The sequence below is a fragment of the Phodopus roborovskii genome, unplaced genomic scaffold, assembly GCF_943737965.1.
Source record: "Phodopus roborovskii unplaced genomic scaffold, PHOROB, whole genome shotgun sequence".
NCBI lineage: Eukaryota > Metazoa > Chordata > Mammalia > Rodentia > Cricetidae > Phodopus > Phodopus roborovskii.
This window is the reverse complement of record NW_026126416.1, coordinates 2,540,715-2,566,582: the sequence shown is the minus strand read 5'-3', so window position 1 is coordinate 2,566,582 and position 25,868 is coordinate 2,540,715. Positions and strand designations below refer to the sequence as shown.

General features: G+C 40.3%; 1 protein-coding gene across 1 annotated transcript in view; it reads right to left on the bottom strand.

Annotated features, from left to right (window-relative positions):
- The window catches only part of Crb1 (crumbs cell polarity complex component 1), a 113,899-nt gene that overhangs the window by 82,073 nt on the left and 5,958 nt on the right, over positions 1-25,868 (bottom strand). The window contains exons 2-6 of the mRNA XM_051183139.1: positions 25,348-25,419; positions 18,694-19,269; positions 12,366-12,561; positions 9,119-9,258; positions 4,082-4,264 (exon numbers count right to left, since the gene is read on the bottom strand). Of these exons, the coding sequence (XP_051039096.1) occupies positions 4,082-4,264; positions 9,119-9,258; positions 12,366-12,561; positions 18,694-19,269; positions 25,348-25,419 (1,167 nt within the window). The remainder of the gene's footprint in view (positions 1-4,081; positions 4,265-9,118; positions 9,259-12,365; positions 12,562-18,693; positions 19,270-25,347; positions 25,420-25,868) is intronic.

Sequence of the window (25,868 nt, the reverse complement as noted above, 5' to 3'; positions counted from 1 at the left end):
CCAGGAAACTTATAAAGTTGTGGGTCTCTACATATATTTTCAAACACCCTTAATGTTGGAAGATACCACACTCTTTGGTCGTAAGACATACAGATTAAAGCAAGTACTGATCTGGAAGCTTCTACCTTTGGATAGCTTTCACAGTTCAGGAAGGTACTATGCGGGTTGGTGGGGGAGAGTAGTCCTTAGCAATCTTACCCTGTTGCAAACTCTACAAGCTACACTGAACAGACACAGCAATGAGTACAATAGCGGTATAACTGTTATAAAAGTTCTGATTGGATTTGAGACATGTTCACAGAAGAAGAATCATGCCGGTGCAATAAAGCTGGCAATAATTCTTATCTTGGAAACTTCCAGGCTCTTGGATGAGCCTGCAACAATTCACTAAATACACTCAGCAGTGAAGGGTCTTGAAGATAGATTTCCCTCTACCCTTAGCTTAGCATGGCTTTCAGTCTTCGTGTGATAATCTCTATGTAGTGAATGATAGTTAATACAGAGACTCACAAAGTATAAACTATAAAGATCTATGAAGTACCATAGACATAAATTCCACTCACTCTCACAACCCGACACTCAGGGAACATCACAGATGAGCAAACAAAAAAGATTATGAGTCAGAGGTCAGGGTGGGTTGGGGTGGCACACTATTTCCTGGACAAGACAGGACTGTTTCCCTCCTGAGTACAGAAGAGTTGTGGTTACCTGAGTAAGACTTGCACGAGATCAAGCCATTTAATATTTCAGCAAAAGCAGTACACAAGTCCCAATCCCTTACTAAACAGCTAGAGACAGTCTATTAAAGAGAGTCAGCTCTCATTTTAGGAGTATGGCCTCTGGTAGATAGACCATGCTCCAGTCCAATATGCACATGGGTAGCATGGCTTTCCTCCATGATTTAAGGTGGTTGGGACAAGGCATGAAATTAGCTAGGTCACGGGGAAGGTCCCAAGGAAGAGTTGGAGTGGGAGGATTAACATGTTAGGAATGCAATGTATTTCTGAGTGAAATTCTCAAAGAGTCAAGTGAAAAGTATTACATTAAAAAGAAACTATAGAGTGCAGAAGGAGGTGGTGTACACTTTTCAAATTCTAAATAAAATTAACTGTTAAAAAAAACAAATTCCATATGTAACAAAATTCTCCTTCTAGGATGTAGGGACAATCAGTTCTTTCTCAGGCAAGGATAAAAGAAGTTGTCACTAATAGTGAGTCACTCATAAAATCTGAAACTCTTTAATGAACAGGGGAAAAAAAATGAACAAAGAAGAATTTTGAGGTCCTAGGAGGAAGAAAAAGAAATACATAAAGATCAAAATATAGGTAGTATCATTATTGTAAATCACATTGGTGATTAAAATAAAAATTGTGAGATCATCTGATCCCCAAAGCAATGATACCCTAAGGAGAGAAGAGTAAAAGGACCTGAGTTAATATATAGATTCTATAATTCACCTCAGAGCAATGGGAGATTGATAAGATGAATATCTTAAAAGTTTGTCAAGTAACTCACAGGAGGTCATGAAGAAAAACAGAAAGCAAAGAATAGATTATCTATAATACACTAAAATGTAAAATGAACAAATGTACTAGCCACAAGACAGAGATAAAAATTTAAAATCAGCTCAACAATACATTGTTTAATGTGCTGTTTAGGAGGAACCACGAATTCAATGGCATGGGTTAAGTCAAGAATAGAAGAGTAGGGAAAAGTTTTAAAATCCCAGGAGTTGTTACAGTAATAGTACATAAAGTACATGAAGGTAAATCCGTAACAGCAGTCAAGGGGCTTTGCAAAATGGCAGAAGGATCAACTCCCCTGGAGAGGCAACGACTTTAAAATGTGCACCAAACAACAGAGCCTCAAAAATACAGGAAACAAGATAAGCAGAAAGGAGAAACACAAATCTACCATTGTAATCAGGGATTTCAAGTCTATTTTCTAAGTGAGTAGTAAGCTGTCCAGACAGGAAACTGGTGAAGGTACAGAGTATGTGGGCAATACAATCAACGGGACCAGGTAGGTATACACAGAAATTCCTACCTAGCAGCCTTTGTCTTCCAGCATCTAAGGACTGGTACGAAGACACAGCACGCCATGTGCGGTAAAGCAAACCTGAACAAATCTGAAACACTTGAAACTACAGAAGGTGTTTTATAATTCTGATGAATAAAACTACAAATCAATAGCAGAATGACAGGATGAAATTTTAGAAACATACAGAAAAGGCGAATTAAAAAGAAAAACTACACATACACGCCTATGTGGGATGCTGCTAATTTCTAATTTATATTGTTAAATGCTTGTGTAGAAGACAAAAAAGCAAATGACTCAAAGGAAGCAGAAAAGGGGGCCAAATAAAGGGCAAAAAAAAAATAAGATTGAAAATAGAAAATGAACTAAGCAAAAAATTCTTTAAAAACAGAAATGAACAAAACTGATTAATATAGAAGGAGATGAACACACACACCAGAAGACGCAAAATATTGAAACCAGGACTAAACTGGAAATCACTACAAATTCTAAAGTCATTTTTAAAAAAAAAAAAAAAAAAAAGGCAAGGATGCTATTAGCAACATGAGCTTAAACTTGACAAAAAAAATTAGCAATAACTTGCATGGATACATACAATCACCTAATGTGATTATTGACACATAGATACACCACCATTCAACAATGGCAGAGTACAGATTCAGGGCACCCTGGCGATGAATGTGTAGAAATGGAACTTAAAAACATAATATTATATTAACAATCATTGTAGGGAAAGTGAAATGCTAAGTACAGCTTCTCAAGGTATAACTTAAGACGCAATTGCCTAGAGCCTGTACATATAAATTAATCAAGAGACGGGTGATTTAAGAAGAAAATACGTGAAGTCGTGGAGCCATTTTGCTTAAACTTGTGTCAATAGGCACAGAGAGACTATTCGACACCACTAGTCGTGAAGCAAACGGAAATTCAAACCATAACGAGATTGTCACGAGACATCCATCAGAACAGAGAATATTTTAACAATACTCAAGAACCAAAGACTAACGCAATTTAAGGAAATTAATCACTCGCATACCGCTGATGGAAATGCAAAGGTTCCTCAGGGGAACTTGGGAAATTGAACATGGGTCTCTCCAGGTTGTCTCTTAAAACAGTGTGTGCAACCACTATTACTAATCAGAGGGGTTGTAAATTATCACTGAAAGTGGACTTGGTATGGCAGATGTGGAGTGCCAGCTGGTCCTTCACCCCAATGACTCTGGCTATCATTTCACAGAGAACACTTGTCCATGGAAATTGCTTTCTCTATGTTTTACACACACAGCAGGGAATGGTTCTCATTGTTTGTGGGACGAAGTATGTGTGGAATAAACTTTGATCTGTAGGTGTAGAAGAAGGGTTGTTCACTACTTGGCCCAAAGAGCCACCAAGACTCCACACTCCACTTCCCTTCTTCACTGGCTTGACATGCAAAAGCATGATAGTTTTATTACTGAATCACTTTGGGGAGAAGATGGATGATGGGGACACAATTTTGGAATTCACATATGAAATATATATATATACATATATATACATATATATATATATCACAAGATTTAACTTCATACCCTTTGAAAATTAATGTAAAAACATGCGCGTTAAAAAATGATTGGAGAATATATCCTGATGCTGATACCAGATAAAACCTCTACAGCAACCACACAAAAGCGTTATCACAAACCAAAGTCCATCATCTTCTAATGTGAAATAGTAAAATGAAGGGAATCCTAGGCATAAGAGGACCTCATTGGTTTATATATTCATCATTAGCTTTTCCCAGACACCCTCAACAGTAGCTAACGTATTTCCTGAAACACACATTTAATCTATGGAGGAAAAGATGGGGCGGAAGTCTGCATTTTCATTATGCTTCCCATTTTGTTCATGCCCATCCGCAGTAGTCTGCATTTGCCCAGTGAGTTCAGGAGTTACGTGCGATCCAAGATATTTTCCATGCCCACAAGGGGGACCCTTTGTGCCATGGCACTAGAGTTTACACAGCACAGGTCTTCTAATTAGCCATTTCCCATTTCATTCTCACCTGTGAATCCAGGCTGACAGATACAAATGTAACCCGCCGCTCCAAGGTAGCTGAAGGAGGGAGGCAGGCCAGCAACGTGTCCGTACAGATCCTCTGAGGACAGTTCGGCACATTCCCCCTCAAATTGGCAGGGGTTGCTACTGCATTCATTTATGTCCGTCTCACACAGGGTACCTGTGTATCCTGCAGGGTGAAAGGTCAGAGATACTGCTGAGCCAAAGCTTGGGAAACGCCGGGCATTCGTCTGAGAGGAGGCTGACCACTGCGCTGGAGCCAATTAGCAAGACGCCCACCCTCAAAAAGCTGGCAGGGGGAGCAGATAAAAGCATGCTATGTGGAAATAGATTCTAGTAGCAATGGAAAGGGATACGTGATAAATCCTAGAAGATGTATGACTCTGGCCAATAGTTCCAGAACGGTGTCATTAGCTAGGCCTGAAGTAAAATGGAATCTCAAGATCACTGTGATTTAAACCGAACCCTGCGTGAAATGGAAAAACCATTTACACCAATTCAGCAAACGGCTGTTTTAAAAATGAAGCTTTTTTTTTTTTTTTTAAGGACAATGTCTGAAAAGTCAGCAGCGTCCGCACAGACGACATGGAGTCCCTTGTGCTGGCCGGGTTTATGTCAACCGGACACAAGTTAGAGTCATCAGAGAGGAAGGAGACAAAGCCACTATGCAGCAGCCCTCCACCATGGCCTCTGCATCCGCGCCTGCTCCCTGGTTCCTGCCCTGTCCTCCATCATTGATGGAGTTGATGTGGAAATGTAAGTCAAACAAGCCCTTTCCTCTCCAACTTGCTCTGGTCGCGGTGTTAGAAACCCTAAGGTGCCCCTTAAAGCTCAGAGTAACTAAGATAGTAGTCTGTGCCAGTATAGTGGGGTAATCTCTGAGACAGACCTGACCGACCACATTGTTTTGGGGAGGGTTTTGGAAGAACTGTGGGACTCTATTTAGTGTTCAAAGCCTGCGGGGGGGGGGGCTATTCTGTGCCCACTTGGAAGATAAGTGTGTTGAGAGAAATGCCTGACTTGTGAAGTTTCAGGGGGAAGTTTGCAAAACTCTTAACGACTCTACCAGGGCCGTTTGCTATTTTGCGTTAAGAATCTGTGGCTGTGGTTAGTTAGCTGGGCCTGAAGGTTAACAAGATACCGGAATAGCTGATGTCAAACGTTTGCTTTACTGGGACAACGCTGGTCAGGTGGAGCTGAGGAATTGGCAGAGACTAACAAGGGAACAGCGTCACGGAGGTGACGTCATCTGAGAAGTGTTCGCTTAGAGTCAACGCATTCGAGCTGTGCTCTGCAGGTGGCCGGCATTATACTTGATGCCCAAGGTGGTTAAAGTTGGTGGTGTCAGAGTTTTAAAAACTATACCACTTTTCAAAAGAAGTTTTGGTTATTAAAAAAGAGAGAGAGAGAATGAACATTTGAAGTATTTGAATGCGTAAGACTGTGGTCATTTTGTGATCTTGGGGATGAGCAAGGAAGGAAAGTGGCTTAACAGTGATATGCTTGTATGTCAAGTCCACAAGGGGTGAGCTTGTGCTGGCTGGTTTTATGTCAACTTGACACAAGCTGAAGTCATCAGAGAGGAGAGTAAGCTGGTAAGCAGCATTCTACCATGGTCTCTGCATCAGCTCCTGCCTCCTGGTACCTGCCCTGACTTCCTTCAGTGATGCACTAGAACTATAAACCATATAAACCCTTTCCACTCCAAGCTGTTTGGGCATCGAGTTTCATCACAGCAATAGAAACCCTAACATACCACTTAAAGGTCAGAGTTACCACCCAGAACACAGAAGTGGGTTATCTTATACCTTCCTGGCTCCAGGTAGGTCGTTTTGGTTTTGGCCAAGGATTTAATGATAGATAAATGGCTTGCCACTTTGTTAGAAACTAAAACATCAGACACAGAAGAAATCTCCTTAAGCAACTTACTTCTGTGTCTTTACACACGTGTGTACCTTTAAAAATATAGCTTTATTGTGTGTGGACAGGGCTTTAACATGAGGGACTCATATCACATGTGGCCCTTTCAAAGACCGCATTGTTTACTCCCTGTTTAAGTCCCTAAGACACATCCAACTCTTTGTGGACACCATTATGTATTCTGAAATGTGGACAGAAAAATGCGCCTCAGTCTAAGTCTTCGTTTACAGCTTTTAACACATCTTAAAATGAGGTACCTGAAAACAGAACTTCTACGTTATAGATTGTGTATGCACTTTTACCACTATAGCCAAAATTGACAGATGCCACAAAGGTTTCCGTGGATTTGGCATGTCACCAACAAATGGGTCTGAATGCCTATTTGTGTATTTTGTCTCACCAAGGGTAAGCTTTTCAAAATTGGTTGACTTAGTTACACTCTCCCGAGTTGCAGCTTAGTTTAGTATCTTTGATCCCCAAAATTGTTTTATATCATTTTCGTGCTTTATCCATTAGGTGGACCTTTTTATTTGCTTGTGCTGTTCGGAGTGCTAATCCTAACATGTAAATTTAGTGGAACACTGACAAGAAAAAGCATCAGCAACGTCGTGAGCCAGTGAGCCAAATGTATGGAGTCCTTTAAGGGACACAAGCCTACCACACAGGTGACATCCGTCATGTCACCTTAGGCTCACCCAGAAACTTGTCTTTAATCCTAAATCCAAAATTAAAAAAAAAAAAATCAAGCCATAATGCTTTTCCACTTTAAAATGACAACAGTGGCTTCCTGTTTTCATACAGTATAAAAGTCAAGGTCCTTAATATGACCACTCCAGTGCACCCTCCTCATCCACCTCTCCTGCTTCCTCCCTGAGGATGCTTCCTACCCACAGCCTCAACAGTGCCCCCTTCCCTTCTGGGAAATCCTCTTCCAAGCCTTTGCTTGGCCAACTCTTCCTCCACTTCCAGACTCCACCTTGGTTTATTTTCCTCTCTCGTTCAGAACATGGGACAATAAAGACGCCTTGGTTCACTGTCACATCCCTCAGCCTTTTTCTTCCCTTGCTCTTTTGACAACGTTTAACAGCATGCTTGTTTGCCTGTGTAGTCGACTGCCTCAACAGATTGTCGGCTCCTCATAAACAGGACTGTGTGTGTTTTATTCAGCACTCCACTACCCAGCAATTCTTAATCAGTTGACCTCCAATCAATGACTGAGTGAGAATAAATAGTACTAATTAATGGTTAAAATGACAACAAGTTTAAATTATAACCCACTCGGTGCGTAACTAGAGAATTAACTGTTGATGAGCCATGAATTTGAATACAAATATTATTGCTCATTTTGTAACTCCAATAAAAACCCTGAGTGGATCCTATTTCAAATAAAAGCCACGATATAAATCCTCTTGCACCATAGCCTAATATATTTATTCCGTGTAACCCTTGGGGCCTTTCTCAACAATCTGAAGAAGGAACTCAAGCAATGGATAAAGGAACTAGAAATCATCTCAAATAGAGACCTCACAATTCTCAGTGGAGAGCTCCCCCCTACCCCCTGGAACCCTCGGAATCTCTTCACCGAGAATGCCTACTTTTAAAATACTTCCCCTTCATGCTTACAGACTTATAAATTGTTACTAAATAATAGTTTTCACAGTTGCCATGTATCAGGGTTAGTTTGAAAAAAAAAAGCATGGGCTGTTTTGTTTGTAATATTCTTCATGCCCTAAGACTCAAGACTCACATGTCAGCCAGGTTAGAAGAGATTTAGAAGTCTAATAAATCCTTCCCTGCTTTTCCGGCTCATGTATTATCTCATTCAATCAGGAGCGTGGGGGAAGGCCCAATTTATGTGTTTACCAGTCCTGTCCAGTCCACCAAGGCTGGGGGTGGGGAATTTTAGTTGCTGTTCTCTTTAACCAGATATACATCCCTTAAGTCAAGACAACAGTCAATATTTTAAACAAGTTTCTCTATAAATCTCTTCACAAAGAAACAACATGATACCAAATCAGATCCTCTGAAGTTGTGATTTTTTTTTGTTTTGTTTTGTTTTGTTTTACTCATATCCAATCACATCTGAGTTTCGGGAAAACTTCTGTGATAAACATTTCAGTTGAAGGATAGGATACTTCTTGAAATTATTTACTTCTGAAATAAGGTCTTTAGACAAATGTAGCAGTGATGATTGGCAACGTGTTCGTTAGCCCTGGTTTTACAGTCCTTTCTTGCTTATAAAGTAGCTTGTGGCATTAATTCTCAGTATATATAACAGTGAGCAGAGGTACATAGATACATAGATAGATAGATAGATAGATAGATAGATAGATAGATACATAGATAGATAGATACATAGATAGATAGATAGATAGATACATACATACATAGATACATAGATAGATAGATAGATAGATAGATAGATACATAGATAGATACATAGATAGATAGATAGATAGATAGATAGATACATAGATAGATAGATAGATACATAGATAGATAGATAGATACATAGATAGATAGATAGATACATAGATACATAGATAGATAGATAGATAGATACATAGATAGATAGATAGATAGATACATAGATAGATAGATAGATACATAGATAGATACATAGATAGATAGATAGATAGATAGATAGATACATAGATAGATAGATAGATACATAGATAGATAGATAGATAGATAGATAGATACATAGATAGATAGATAGATAGATAGATACATAGATAGATAGATAGATAGATAGATAGATACATAGATAGATAGATAGATAGATAGATAGATAGATAGATAGATAGATAGATGCCATCCCAGTGAACATTTGATCATGAAAGCTACGTGGAATTCAACCTTCTACAGTTGTGTTTCTGAACTGGAGACTTCTCGTCATTTGTGCTGTGGTCCCTTGTCTTACAGTGTATAGTATACTGTAATGCTGTGTAGGCAATGAAGACTCCAACTCAATAAGTAAACCAAGTAAAGTGCTGACTTAGCGCCTTCGACAGCAAGACGTTTTAGTTTAATTTTTATAAGCAGCTTGTTTCTAGTCTAAGTAAAAAGAAAAAAAAATAATGACAAAGTACTTGTCACTTACCAGGCCAGCAGTGACAAATGTAGCCGTTACCGGCGTCTTCACAGGTAGCATTATTGTGACAAGGCTTTGACCAACAAACAGGCATCAAATTCTCACAATGTGTCCCCGTGAAACCACTGCCCATGCAGTCACAGTGGTAGCTAAACAGTAAATGAAAATTTCAGGTCAACCCTTCGCCGTCTTGAAATCAACCCTCCTTATGCTGTCTCTCTTTGTCCATCACCCTGACTCGAGTGGCATACATAGCCTTCATACTTACCTCAAAAGCACCGTAGAGTTATCTCTGTGGACCTGGACGGTTATGTGTTTCCACAACAATAGCTTATCCTTATCGACTTAAAAAGTGACAGTAAAGCTTCATGCAACATTATTTGGAAGGCAGTTTCTTCATGCATAAATTGAAGACTTAGGTCATAAGATCATAATGATTATTAAGTATACATGTGTGTGTGTGTGTGTGTGTGTGTGTGTGTGTGTATAAAAAGACAGAAGCATCATCTCAATCAGGGTACTAGTTTACGATTAAATGGTATAGTAAATAAAATTACTAGTATTTTTGAAGTTAGCACCAAATGAGGTTCATTATAAAAACCAAACTTTTTCACTCATCAGAAGCACTCTTAAGCATACCACAATTGTAGTGTTTGTTGCTTTTTGATCACGTGAATATTTACTTTAGTTTTTCTGTTTCTAAGCATTCATTGACTAAAAACTATGTCACAGTGACAAAATTCAGTCTGATGGGGTGAGCTGCTGAATTTTCACTTAAGGAAGCTTTTTATTTAGGTGATGTATCCACAAGGACTTAGTGTTATGAAAATTAAAAACGGGTCTGCACACTCGGGTGAAATAGGGTGTTTATAGGGGATGCTCCAGCCATAGAACACTTATAAACCGTTCCCAAGACTGTGAATGTTTACCACCAACGTAGATATCGAACTATTTAAGGATCCAGAAATGGCAGATTGCAAGGAACATACATTTTATGTCTCAAATAGTTAAGGAAAAAAATAATCTATTCATGGTTTTGTTTAATTAAAAACACTAAAAATCAGGGTCAGAAACATGGCCCGATACATGAAGGCTCTAGCTATGTAAGCCTGGGGAACCTGAGTTCAATTTCCAAACCCACATTATGTGGAGGGAGAGGTTCAACTTCATGGAGTTGTCATCCTTAGATCTCCACATGTGTCCAGCTACACGGGCAACTACCCTAACATACACAATAATAATGACGATGATAATAACAACAATAATAATAAGGCTGGAGAGATGGTTCAGTGGCTTAGAGCATGTTATTGGTCTTCCAAAGGACCTGAGTTAGAGTCTCAGCACCAATGTCCAGGGAATGTGATGCCTCTGCCCTCCTTAAACACCAGCACCCACGTGCAGCACATGCTCCCAACACAGTTACACATACACTTAATTAAAATGTTAGTAAATAAATACTCGGAGGGAAAAAAAGTATGCCACCTAAAGGCTAACCGTCACTAAGCCGTTAAAAAAATAGTAATTTGCTCTGTGTGAGACAGTAGGCTCATGTCCTGTATTCAAGAAGCACGTCTAAGTTCACAGAAATAGAGATCCCATTTGGTACAAAATCATCAATTTTCCCGCATGAATGATGGGAAAGATGCTCATGTTTTTTTTATTGTGTAAAAATAAACCAAAGCCACATTGGTTGATTAAAACAAAACAAAAAAAAAAAAAAACTAGCTATTAGGAGACAGAACACTAAATGAAGGAATGAGTCATGACACCTTTAAGAGTAGAGAATAGAAGGCTCCATCCTGTGAGCCTTCCAGTTGGAACCCAAATCCTTGCAGTGTCCGCCTTGATGCTTTCCAGAGAGTTTCCCTTCCCTTGGAAGTTTCAGTCATCCTAACCTCCCCGAATTTCCGTAGTGTACGGTTAGCGGTTGCCTGGAGTATAGACTCCCGCCAAAGCTTCATTATTTGGTTTCAAGAAAAAAGCCACATCAAGACACAGGGTATGATTTAAAGTTGTGTTCCATATTTCTAAAAAGAAAGGTTCAATCTCCCTGCTCCATCTAAAAATCTTATCATCTTATTAAATAAATTATGGATATATTTGCAGCACACATGCCTTTCATTACATGCGTTTTGAGTTTTTTTAGTCATTTTGAAATTAGATTTGAAGTAACTTATGACTCTGTGTGTGTGTGTGTGTGTGTGTGTGTGCTATTGGGACTTGAACCCATGGCCTTGCACACACTAGCCATGTAACTCCACCACTGAGTTAAACCCTCAGCCCCATGTCTGATTTATTAAAAGGAGGGAAGTGATTTTATTCCTAGTTTTACAAGAAGTTAATGATGTAAACTCATGGGAGCATCTGACATCTCTGTACCTCAGATTCCTTACTGCAATTAAGGAGCCGTATATATTACAATTTGGGAACAGTAATGCTCACCACGCTTCCCACAGGGCTGATATCAAATAAGGGAATTCCAAGTTCAGTGCTATTAAACACTGTCCTCCACATGACAGTTCAGTAGTCATAGTTTAAGCAAGTATGAGACTGTTTCTTATAGGGATATATTATCTGATGTGAACTCAGCTATCACTATACAAATTAATTATATTTATCACACAAAGGTATAATGTAGTTACCCTTTTCCTCCAAAACCAATGAGATACTCATATTTGGAGGAGCATTGATTTTTACTTTCTAATGATTTACTTCCTCAAATAAATTCACCCAATTTCCAAAACACCTGGGAAGCCAAGATATACCAGTTTAATATCATAGTTCTGGCAGCTGCATTTGCAGATACATTCTGGAGGATTGGTTTTTTTTTTCATTTTTTGATTTATTTGCTTATTTTCACAAATATAAACCTTACGTTCGCAATTTTAACAACTGATAGCATTGCTTTTGCATCTTCCTTATCTATAACAGGTTCATTACATGGTGTTTAGATGGTGGTAGTTTTCTATGATACATGTAGTTCTCGATCATTTCAAGAGTGCCTTGGAAAATCTTCACTCAGGACAGATGTCCCCCAAATTTTTTCTTTTCCCTCCCTCCTTTCCTTCCTTCCTTCCTTCCTTCCTTCCTTCCTTCCTTCCTTCCTTCTTTCTATTTAAATTGAATGTTGCAACTTTTCATTACCCGATGCAATTTGCAACTCAAATGGAGGCTATGAGAACTTGAAAAATCACCGCAGTGGTACTAGTGTTTGCTCTCTCTCTGTAAGCCCATCGCTCACCTATAAAACACTTGCCTGTTTCCTCCATCCACACACAGACCTCCATGGAGACATGGCTGACTGGCACATTCATCAAAGTTGAATTCACAGCGATCTCCAAGGAATCCAGGTGCACAGTCACAGAAGTAAGCCCCAAGAGCATCCTGACACGTAGCACCATGGAGGCAAGGCTGGGATCCACATTCGTCAGTTTCCATCCCACAGTTCACACCTTTGAGAAAAGCCAGTGCAGGAAGCCAGAAAAGTTTTAGCAAAGTGAAAATATTTTAGCAGCTTGGCAATACTTTATTTACTAAACCGCACTCGTCAAATGCTATGTCGCCCAAAATAATTTCCCTGCTCTCCTCTAATTGCTATTAACTCTGTGTTCTTGTGAGGAGTTGTAGAGAGCAGAGCAGCTGTCGCCTTTGAGAACTGGTGCCTACAACAGCTTGTGGCTTTTATTTTTTGTCTGTGGAAACAAATAGGTTATTTTTAGGAAAAAAAAATCACCGTTAACTCTACTTTTGTTGGAATACTAAAATGTGCTGCTAGTTTTATTTATTATTTCGCTGTTTTGAAACACTGAGTTTGGTCGGGCTGTGAAGGCTCAGGCGGGCTGGGCTGGTGCCTTAGCAGAGACAGTCACTGGCTGGGCTTTGTGTTCTGGTCAATTTGTATGGAGAATTAGAGTGCACAGAAAAGGACAGCTTGCGCTTGCCCATCCTTGATGAGTGTGGCGCTAATCCAGGATAACAAATCGTGCGTATTACAACATTGAGAGACTCTTGGAGGCAGTGTTCGGCTTGACTTTATTTTCTTTTCTTGATCTTAGAGTAGTAATGTTTCAATTTATGACTGTCACTGGGTTGTATAAATGCCCAAATTAAGAAGTTACCAGTATATAAAATTTGGCTTAATTTTTTTTGTTTGTTTTACTTTTATTTATTTATTTTTTAGAAGGGAAGCATTCTATCAGTGAAAATGGAAAGTTGTCCAATAGCCTTAGGCCCACCCTCCTCCCTTTGTGACCCTCAGCATTCGCCATCTGGTGCCCCTAACCATCCTTTCTCTCCATCAATTCTTATGTGATCCCCCCCCAAAAAAAGTAAATCTTGTTATGTCAATATTTGCAGAAAGTTTTTAAACGGGTTCTCCCAACACCTCCAGAGTAAAGCAGAGTTTCTTTAGAATCCAGCTGCACCTTCTAACAGATGGAAACTCCACTTCCTGCTGCTGTGGGCTTGCAATGATATGATCTCTTCCCACATGTACGTGCCCCTTGCTTGCAATGCCTTCTTCATCAACCCCTACCTTCAGAGAGTTGGGCTGAGTGGAACATGATCCTGGAAATCACACTTAACTTGTTACGTCAGCCTCTGGCGCTGCCTCACCCACCTCCTCAAAATGCCCTGTGATAACAAAGCATTTATCATATTCTTTACTCCTCATCCCCTACCCCTCATCCTCTCCGATGCCAGCATTTGTTATTCTCTCTGGCATGTGGCATATCTCCTCGAACAAAGGATATAATCAATTAATTTCTGATGGCTATTGGTTGCCCCTGTGTGGTAATCCATTTCTTTCCCCGTGAACCAGGGCAGCGTTTCCAGATGCCTCGGTGAAGCTGGGTCTGTTGTCCCCACAGGAACAGTCGATTTATGGCTTTGACAAACGTTTAAAACAAATCACATTTTCTCAAGGAACACCCTAAACTTCTGATGCACAGTTGGAGGTATCTGTCCCTTATCACGTATGCTTTGACAGTTGGAGGTCTGTGTTAACATTCTGTGCCACTAGATAGTACCCACCATGTGCTATCAGGTTGGAGCAGGTCTCATACACGATGCTGTCCTCATCACTCACTGTAGCAGCCAGAGAGCACGTGGCACATGAAGCGTGGCCACGAGAAAAACATTTTGAACGCCTTGCCCGTTATCGGCACAGCCCATGCTTTGGAAATCATTGTGCTCCGTAGTTTATCATGCTAGATTTCAGACTCCACATAATGTGTGTGATGCCAGCCAAATTGCATTCTATGTTTCTTTGGAATACGAATCACGCTTGCTGGTTATGGGCTCCTTGTGTAGACCCACTGTCCAGTTATTATGAAAGTCTGCACAGAGCACAGGCAGCTCTCAGTTCTGTTCCTGCTATAAACCAGTTTGGTCCACCCTCTCTTTCACACACATGCAACCGCGACTATTTTGAACAAGAAGTGGACATCAGACAGTCCTCAAAAGATGAAACACAAATGGCTAAAAAAAAAGATATTTAACACCTCTAGACATCAGAGAAAATTCAAGTTAAAACTATAACTTGAGATTTCTCCAAAATACAGTCAGGATGGCTGATTACAAAATGGGAACAAATGCTACAGTATCAGCAAAGGGAGTACTTATTCACTAATGGTGGGTGAGTGTGCAAACAGTACAGCCTCCTTGGAAATCAGTGTGTGGATTCTACAAAAAGAAAGAGGTAGATGTACTTTATGATCCAGCTATACCCCTCTTGAGCATATACCCAATGAACTCCCCATTCTGGTATAGAAATACTCTCTCATCCATGTTCATTGCTATTATTCTCATAACAGCCAAGAAAAGAAAACAGCCTAGATTCCCACCAAACTGATGAATGGATAGCGAAGAATATAGCATATTTACATAGTAGGATATCATCCAGCTATTAAGAAAAAAAATGCAATCATGAAATTCACAAGTAAATGGGTAGAACTGGAAATAATCATTCTGAGTTAGGTAACGGAGACCCAGAACAATAAACATTGCCTGTTTCCTTTCATTTACTGATATCACATTTGGGTACTCAGATTAGCATATCTAATCTGTTCGTGGAGGTCTGGAAACCCGTAAGCAGTAGTGATGGTAAGGCCCTATTGCTGAAGACACCGCATACTCTACTCGAGTCATAGACTATGGAGAAGTCAAGCTGGAACTGACCTGAAGGCTTCATGTCTAATACACAGCTTTCATAGCGTTTGAATGTGTTATGGGGAGAAAACCCAGCAACAGCAATACTCTACGGGCTACAATAATGAGTGGCCTGGTAAGATGTATCCGCAGTTACAGCAGTGGTGTGGATGTCATGGGAGTAACCAGTTGCTTTCGTGTGATCGTCTTAGCTACTTTTCTTGTCTCTGTGACAAATGACCCTGACAAAAGCAACTTGTGTTGCTTGCAGTTCAAGGGAGCAGCCCATCATTGCTGCAGAAGCTTGAGGTGGTTGGCATATTATATGTGAATTCCAGAAGCAAAGAGCAATAACATATTGAGTTCAGCTAGCCTTGTTGCTTTTCATGGCATTCAGGACCCAATCCAAAACAAAACAAAACAAAAAAACGGTGTCACCTACTTTCGTAGAGAATCTTCCCACCTCAATTCCCTTAACCAATATATTCTCCCACAAGCATGATCAGAGGATAACCTAACCAAAATACACCATGACTGGCACACCCGGAAGCTTGTCTCCTGGGTGACCTCGGATCCTGTCATGTTGACACTGTGCCAAACAACATTAGCATCGTGTGGGAACTTGTGACAAGTATGTATTCTCTAGCCTCATCTTGGATCTATGTAATCAAATATTGTATTTCCATGACAAGTTCTTCAGGTTGGTTAGCTGCATGCTACAGTTTGAGAGCCACTGGTACACACTGTAAGTTCATTAAGTTGGAAGTGTCACTGAAAATTTCAGCACGTGTTTTTATTAGCGGCATCAAAGGTTCCCTACGTAAAACAGGTGGGAAATATTCTTTCTTTGAAAAATGGTGAGTGAGTCTTCCTTGTTCCTAGTCACTGTCATGGCGGCTTTTTCCTTTTATGCCCAGGCCAGCGCCCAAAATTTTACACTTGGATTTTTGTGCCTTCTAAACTATGAACTGAGTAGTTTCGAAAATATAATACTTTTATATACTTTTGCTTATGAAATAAAAAATATATCCTATGCTTAAAAGTAGGTTTAATGCGTACCTTATATGTGAATACTAAAATTATGTGAGTCTTATTTTAAAATAATTCACATACTAAAGATCTACTTTTAATTTATTCATTCATCCATCCTTTCATTATTTATTTTGTGCATATGTAGGTGGGTTTTGTATGTATGGACACATATGTATAGTTGTACAGAGACCAGAAGTCAACACAGTTTCTTCCTTGATGCCTCTCTGCATGTTTTTGTTTGTTTTGTTTTGTTGTTTTGAGAAAGGGTCTCTCAGTGAACCTGAAACTCACCAATTGGCTAGCCGATGAGTTATAGGGAGGTTGGGATTACAAATAAGAACTATGAACTGCACAGGCTTTACCTGCGTGTCCTGAATCCAAACTCAGGTCTTCATGCTTTTTCTGGCATGCTTTGCCTGCTGAGCCTCAGCCCTTCAAATGTTTTATTTTGTAATGAAGGGATGGAATATTTTCCTATAGACTTCTTTCGCTGGAAATTTCAATGCATTTTTTTACTCGATTTTTATTACTCAAATGTTTTACTATCTAACTGGCCTTTCCCTGCCCTGATACCATTCAGTTTTCTAATATTGTGAGCATCTTAGCGGGAAAAGTATACACCATTAATTTATCTGGCCCATTTTAAGGAGGACCTCAATTACATAAGGATACATAAGTTACCTAAACTCCAACTAAAACCAGATTCTCCAAGCCAAAGTCCCTTTTGCAAAGGAAAACTTTGGACTTACTTTGAGCATCAACTGTAGATGCTGCTTATGCAAACAGACTCTCACCTAAAGCTGCAGTTTGGCCCTGGCTCTGCTCATTTTCGCAGCCAATGAATCACAGCTCATGGAGTGCAGTAGAGGGCATCGAGGATTCACGCGGTTCGAGCCCTCTGCACATGCTGTACCACCCACCCACCACCAACCACCCACCCCCGCCCTACCTCTCTGTCTTTTAAAATTCATTTCCTTTTCTTGCTTTGCTGCTCACAAGGACACAGGCTTTTTCTCCCCTGCTCTGTAAACCCAGTTCACATGTGGCACACAGCAGCTGGGTCGCTGGAGCGGGTCCCAAGATTCATTAGCAGATCGAGGTAGAGTCGGGGGACTTGAAGAGCATCCGTGCCGATCGGTCACACTCTTGTTTTTTCCCTTATCAACTTTGGGTATCCCTGTGATTTATTTATTTATTTATTTATTTATTTATTTATTTATTTATTTATTTTACCTGTCTTCTCTGGAATTTCTAGACCGCTGCAAACACTAGTATCGATGAGATGGCTATGAAGTAACCCAACAACAAGTCTCTAAACTAAGTGCATATGAACGAACTTAATTTCTGGCTCCCATCCCTAGATATTCTTAGAAGTATCAATTACATTTGACCCTCTGATGGTAGGGTCTGAACATTTCGGTTCCACACCTCTGGGTAATTAGTATTCAGGGATGAGAGCCAAGATAGGCTACGGGATCACAGCCTACACTACTTCTGTAGGTGATTGATGAACCATGGAGCCTTAGATGTATCCTTGGAGCTGAGCAAACCTAGCTGACTATGCACAGTCTTGATTCTTGTGGCCTTATGTGTATTTCATATAAATTCTACTTTATAATTACGTTTTAAATGTGGTTCATAAAAGTTATAAAAAAAATTGCCTGCTTGCTTAGAAAACAAGAGAAAAATATAGCCTTGTGGGAATAACATCATTTTATCAGTGGACTTACTATATTCCACTGTTTTACCAGGCAAAGAACATTGGTTGCTTTGAGCTCAGAACAGACATCAGGTAACAAACAGTGTAAATGAATTAATTGCAGAGAGGATTATGTTAGGAGCAGTTTTCCACCAGCCTGGTCCCATAGCTGCATCAGCCCCAAAATGGCCAATGGCTAGGGCTTCTTGTTGGCTAGCTCTGTTATTTGGGGCTGTTGTGGGACCAGGCTGGAGGGAAAATACTTGCAACAGGCATTGTTTTCATTTGTGCACCCACTAGCGACCCCACCAGGTGCCAATGGATAATTGCATTCCAATGTGCCCAGAGATGGTCCAGTTTATCTGCAATCAGTCACAAACCCAAACAAAACAGAAAGTCATGTATCCAGGCAGGGACCTGGGATGGGGAAGGGAGAAATGATAAGGATGGATGAGAGATAGGGTGGTGGGAGAGGGTAATTACAGACATGTATGAAATGGTTAAAAATTGTGTTCATTTTTTTTTTTTTGAGATGCAGAAAGGAGTCATTGAGAGTTTATAAGCAGTCAACGTGGTTTTCCATCATTCTGTGTTTCTGAGAGTAAGATGGAGTAAGAAATGGCTGCTGCCATCTGTCTGCTAATATATGTTAGGAAGAGTAAGCCAATCATGCACTCAGGGTGTGGATGAAATTGCTTGCACTCACCAGAATACCCTCGAGGGCAGACACAAGTGTATCTCCCTATCTCATTGAGGCACAGAGCCTCATTCAGGCAGGGGTCAGAGACACATTCATCCACTTCCACGTCGCAATGCCTGCCTTGGTATCCAGGCACACAGAAGCAGGAGTAGCCATTGACTCCATCCTGGCACACAGCCCCATTGTGGCAAGGGCTGGAGGCACACTCGTTGTGATCTACCTCGCAGAACCTTCCAGCATATCCGGCAGGGCAGACACAAATGGAGTGCTCCAGGTCTCTACGGCAGGTGCCTCCATTTTGGCAGGAGTTCCCTCCACAGGAATTGGTGGCTGTTTCACAGGTCAGCCCACTGTAGCCCGGGGGACATTGGCACAGGAAGCTCCTTCCTCCTGGAACAGTCACACATGTGCCGTTTCTTTGGCAGGGATTGGAGAAGCAAGGGTCTTTGCCATCTTCACACTCTTTGTCCAAATTATTGTCTATGTCTGGACAACAGTTGTCTTGTGGAAAGCCCCTGCACGCAGAACTGTTTTGGCAAGAGTTTGAGAGGCACCTCGTGTAGTTTTTGTTGCAAAACGAATCTAAAATGGAATATAAAGTATAAAAATAAGATATAAAATAAATTATATAAAATATAAATTTACAAATGGTTGAGGGAAAAACTAAAGGACGCTCTTTCAAATCTACTCCTTAATGAAGCACATCATTGGATATGTTCTAATGTTGAGATTTAATTCTTCATTTATCCAGAAGTTTATATATATATATATATATGTATATATATATATATATACTTGTTGATAAGAAACTGAGATGCCTCAGTCAGCAAAATGCTTGCCTTGCAAGAATGAAGAACGAAGCTTAATCCCCAGAACCCATGTTTAAAACTCAAGATTTGATAGCAAGCACTTATAATTCCAGCAATGGGGAGGTGGATCCTTGTGACTCACTGAACAGTCAACCTAGCCTAATCAATAAGTAGCAGGCCAATGAGAGACCTTGTCTCAAAAGAGGGTGGATGACACTTAAGGGATAACACCTGATGTCATCTTTGACCTACACAAGTGTGCCCACATCCACACTGGCTCGCGTGCACACACGTAAGAACACGATGCAAACTCGCACATGCACATATGTGCACACACACGCACACACGCAGGCACACGTGAAAAGGGAGCAAAAATGACACACACACAGTAGAGGAAGTCATTAATAAGTCAGGATTATATGCCCAGCTATACTACTAATTTAATATGAAGAGAGGAAAACGGGAAAAATATCAAGATTCAAAATTTACTCTTCTACTTGATTTTCAGGAAGATTCTGGGGGACCATGAATGAAAACGAGGATGAAACCAAGAAAGAGGGCATTCATTCTAGGAAATCTTGTCAGAAATCGAGCAGGACAAAAACAAGCAGATTTTCACTAGAAAAGAAACCCAGATGTGCCATCAGTATCAACATTAAGCGGAGCGGAAAGTGAAGCCTCAGGAGGGATGTGTCAGAGAAGGAAAATGCAAATAAACACACCAAGTGTAAAACCCTAAGCAACTTTTACTGTTATTAATTTCGGAAGAATGCTAAAAGCTGTACAGCAGAGGAAATTAAATCAGTGTAGGTCGGTAAGTGAAATCAATACACAGACTGAGGAGAAGATAAAATGACTACTTATGTGAATAACACTTTGCAAAAAAAAAATATAAAATTAACTGATTTCGGGAGCACTCTAGTATAGTGGTGTGTGTGTGTGTGTGTTTGTGTGCGCGCGTGCGCGCGCGCATGCGTGAGAGAGAGAGACCTGATGAAGAATCAAATCTATTTTTGCCACAGAAGGATGCAATGATTTTTTTTTTTATATTGCTTTGCTTTCCTTTGTTCTGAGGATTATGTAGAGAGACCCTGTCTCTCAGGAACTCATTATGTAGACCGGGATGACCTCACAGAGACCCACCCACCTCTACCGCTGGTATACATTCAGGGATTAAAGGTGTACACAACCACACCCAGCTAGGATGCCAGTACTTGGCTTGAGAAGCAGATACGTCCTTCATCGTAGCCCTGGGGATTCTGAAGGACTACTGAAATGCATTTGATAAAATATTTGCAAAGCAGGTGGAGGATTTGAATACAGCCCCCCCTGCCCCCCCCCATTGTTCTGTTTCTGGGTACACTATGATGTGCTTTTAGTGAGGCTACAAGCCTCAGGCTTTGCTCTTGTTCCTGGTGCCATGTAGGTTTGTGAATGTGTCCTTACATGCTAACAGGCCTTACAGGTGGGCAGTACAACATACATGTACTGACTAAGGAGAAAATTACCCCTCAGAAAGAGAATTCTATTTTCTAATTTAGGGAACACCTTCAATTTGCTACATTTTATTTGGCACCATCTCACCTAGGCAACCCTCAGACTTGAACCCTTGGGGGTAACAGACCTGTGTCACTCTGTCTGGCTAACCTAATGCCTTCTTGGGACGAGCAAACTGATTAAATAGTTAAATAGGCAGCTAAGGAAACGGAACCAAAGCAAAAAAACTTACAGTGGGTGTCTATGACCTAAGGATCGTTGCCACTCCAACTTTTCCAGGAATCTTAGTCAAAAAAAAAAAAGTCACCCATGTGTGCCTGGCATGCTACATTCTATCAGTGAAAATGAAACAATGTTAATATTTATTACACTGTAGGATCAGACTCATTAGTAATATTTAAATTCATCACTGGGATTTAGTTCCCTGGAAAATGGGCGCGGGGAATTTGGCTCTCATGATAGCTTTCTAACAGAGAGTAGGAAATGTCAAGGCATGGTTAGTGAAGGAGACAGAGGCTATAGCATCCTGTCTTTGCAATGATGTTCGCCATCTACTGGCGCTCGTAAGAAATTCTTCATCAGAGAGCTTTAAACTTTACCCTCCCTCCCTCCCTCCCTTCCTTCCTTCCTTCTTTGTCTTATAAGAGCAGCAGAATTTCTTCAAGGGAAATGTCCGAGTGGTCCCAGTGAACACATCAACAGTAGGCCTGGTCCGATTTTGACACCAAGGGGCCCTTGCTACTGGTCCAACAGGACTTACCCCTCTTCCTTGGAGATGCCCTTAAGGATCCCCAAGGGCTGAGAACAACGGCAGAAGGGCGAGGGGGAAACATTTCTCACAATTTTTATGAGCACCTATTTTTGCATTTCCCATTTCCACCTTAAAATGAAATAATTGCATTTGTTGGAAAGTAGGAATTAATTTTACCAGTTTTAAAGATATTAAAGGCTCACCCTTCTCCCAATGCATGTGTCAGTATGTTAGTCTGTAATTAAATTTATACAGAAAACTGGCACTTTGGCAATTTAGCTAATGGTGACGTGGGCCACATTTATTCACCTGGTGAAACAGGAATGAATCTTTGCAGGGGCGGTGCGGGGGGCAGTTTGAATTTTCAGAGGTTGCCGTGGACATTTATTCATTATTCTGTCCTAGTCTTCCTTCTATCTACTTACAAAAGAAGCAGATAATTGAATGATTTAAAAAAAACATGTAATTATCTGAAAAATCATCATGTTACTGTTTAATATCACCTCTTCATTAACTTTTCTATTAACCAACAGAGATGGGGTGAAGCCAAGGGACTGTGGAGCAGAACCCAGTCTGTCTCTGCCTGTGCAGTTTCTGTCTCCTCTTCTGCGAAGCCTGAGCAGGACAATTTGTCTCTTAGAGGTTTTTATTGAGATTAAGTCATTAGATTCTAATCCTTGGCAAACATACTAAGCACCAGATAAACACCATATATGAGGTTGTGGTGGTGATCTAACCAACCCTACAGAGAACAGGATGGGTTGTGTCGTCCTCAGCACCTAATTATCCCAACGCACACTCTACAGTTATTTCCTGAGTGTGACTTAAGCCCGCCGTGGTTCTTTGATGATGTGTGTCTTTATACCAAGCATGCACATGTATGTGGACACCAACTATAATCGCTACATACAACCCATATGTAAAGAAATAGTGATTAATACTCCTTTAGAAAAAGAAACATTTTCATGTAAGTATTTTCTTGCTATCACTTTCTTGGGCTTTCATTAGGATTTAAGACTCCCTAATCATGGCTGCCATTACTTTTTATTGATACTGAACTTAAGCATCAAATTCAATCTCTGTCATCAGAAAGATGGGAAGGGGGAAAGGATGGGATGATTATGAATTGTATTTGGGTCAAAGAATAGCAATTTTAATGTGTCCATATTTAGCCTAACTAAAGTCCCCACCACTTTTCCAACAGTATATGCACACTTATTTGGGTTCTCATTGCTTGGCAGCATAAGATTTTCCTAGACTTGTTTATTTATTTTTGTTTTTCTCAGACTAGTGGGACATGGCCAAGGGCTTAGAGAGCTCCTAAGGGGTGTGTTAGCTTTGGTGTGGAGTAACTTTTGAAAAATATGAAAGGGGAGTGCTTTCTGCTTTAATTTTATTTCACATTTAATCAAACCAAATGCGGAAATAAATACAGGATTTATGGTTCCAAAGTAGTATTAACCCAACAGCGCTCAATCAATGGTTTCTGGTGTTTTCGTAAAGAAGACTAAATATTTACTAATGAGATGCTGTTAAAACGAACTAAGAGATGTGTGTTGGCAGAGTCAAGCCCAAATCAACAAGTCTAAGAATTTTTATTTATGAAAATGAGGGCATCTGCTGAATTCTCTTTAGCCTGGCGTTCTGCAGAGCATGAAATTCTATTCTAAGCCTGGGGTGTGTAAGGGTTGGTAGAGACAGAAGTATATCTTTATTCAGGACATCGTCAAAATGCCTTGCACGTGGTATTGGTAGTGAACAGAAAACTGTTGAATAATGAATGAGGAAGCAAAAAATAGCTGAAGTCTCATTTTAAGCCTTGTATGAGATTCTTACTTTGACCTCTCCCAGTAAAGCCAAGCAGAACAAATCATCAGTTAAATCACTCACTTTGATCCACAGTATGACATAATCCACATGGAGCAGTTCGACTAAGACAATCCCTTCTCCCGCATTTCTGCTGCACCACCAAAGCTAGGCATTCACTGTCATGGATGCAGTTATTTCTGTGCATGTGGTCTCAGATACCAAATCAAGGCCAGTGTAATGCAATGGAAAGAGTACAAACACGTAGCTGGCTGGATAGATTCAAATTTTGGCCCAACTAGCTTCCATCTCTGTGACTCTAGTAAAACGATCATCACCGTGCCTCAGTTTCCTTACTTTTAGTAGGGATAAACTCGTAGTTACATGAACAGCAGGTGAGCACACAGGTTTTGGATCCTACGTTTACATTTTGACCCTGCTACTTATCTCTATGAAAATACAAATGTGCCTTGGGGTTTCATTTTCATAAAAACGGTACTCTCCTGTAGAATCATTGTAATGATTAGAATAATTATCAAATACCTAACAGTGCTTGGCACAAATGAGCAGTGCCAGTTATTGGCATTTTTTGCTGTTTTTATCATCAGGAACATAATTAATGACATATATAAAGTTCCTTGAAAAACAAAAGTCAGGTATTAAATGGTTTTTACTCAATACCATTAGCTTTCCACGGTAGGTCCCAAGCCCAAACACCTTAGGAGCCCTCTGTCAACTAGGGGGGTTCAATTTACATAATTGGTGCTTGATAAAACCCTCTCCAGTGAATAAATTCAAGGAAACCGAGTTTACAGTCTCGAAAAGATCACATTGTGTCTTTAGAGCTCTATGAATTACAGGCTTATTTGCCATCCATACTCCATGAAAATCAAATGGCATATTCTGGGCGTATACTCTAGTTTACTACAGTTAACTCTCAGGCAAACCCTGACCTGTAACTCCCTTGTCCCAGCTGAGGAGACTGTGGCCACTGCTCTGATGTCACTGCTACTTCCCAGGCTGAGTTCTATTTTCTTTACAGGGCCCGTGGCTTTTTGAGAAACTTTCCTACGAATATATTTTTAATATCTTGAGTAAGACAAGCATTTTGGTAGATTTATTTGGAGATACTTTCTGACTGTTACCACCACCATAGATGGGAAGAATTAAGTCCCCTCAGATCCAAAGCTTCCCTATGCCACAAACACATCTAAGCTCATCACTATATAGCCTACACACCTGAGAATAGGGTTGGCCCGGGTCTTGGCCATTATGGTTTGGGCAGTGCAATTACATGCTCCTTAACTCAGGCTGTAACCATGCACATGACACCTCCTATCAGCCTCAGAGAATGACTTAATGATGCAAATTGTGAAGATCACCTCTTAGTAAATGTCAGTCACTGAACATTTTAAAGGGGATTCATCATGGGTTTTTTTGCCATTTGCCGTGATCCTTGAGCCCTGAAATGATTATAACCAGTGTATACTTTGATAATAATTGAATTTTACTTGATAGAATAGACTTGCTCTTCATTATAGCCATTGCTTCTATTAAACCAAAATGGAGATTCTCGCCGAATAACTAAAAATTCCACAAATAAAAAAGAACACACTTTCCTCAGCATATAAAACTGTGTTTTAAGATGTGGTCTGCAGACACCGCTACAAATCATCCTCTGTTGCAAAGCAATACTCAGAAAAGCTTAGCGACACTGTCTTGGTTCTAAAAAGAGATGCGCAGTTTTTGAATCTGAATTTACTCTTACAGTCTCACCTATGTGCTAAGTAAATGAGCTGTGCATAATTAAGACTGAAGAAGACACTAGGTATAATACACTGAAATCAGCCTTTCGAAGTCTAAGAGATCCTTTTAAACACCAGAATAGTTTAGACGATCAACAGAAAGTTCAAAAAGAAATACACAAATATAGAAGGAGTTTTGACACAGCGACACTGTAGTAGGAACTGTGCCTTTCCCAGATACCATAGGCTATCAAACCAAAACCCCAGTGCCAGGAACAGGTTACCTTGCTTTAGTTTGTTCCCAACGGGCCCCCATAGACCACACTGACACTATAAACTATTGTGTTCTCTTGGTTACCCTACCCTGTCGCTGAAGACAGCATATTTTTAAGACATAGAATACGGAGAAATCAAGCTGGTATCAACCTGAAAGTTTCACCTCTGCCGGCTAGCATTCATTAAAGCCAGAGGGTTCTGTTTACATTGCAGGAGCCTATAGTGTTTAACAAGAAAAATGTGAGCATTGTGAGCTACAATAGTGACTGACCTGGTAAGATATGCCCACTGCTGCAG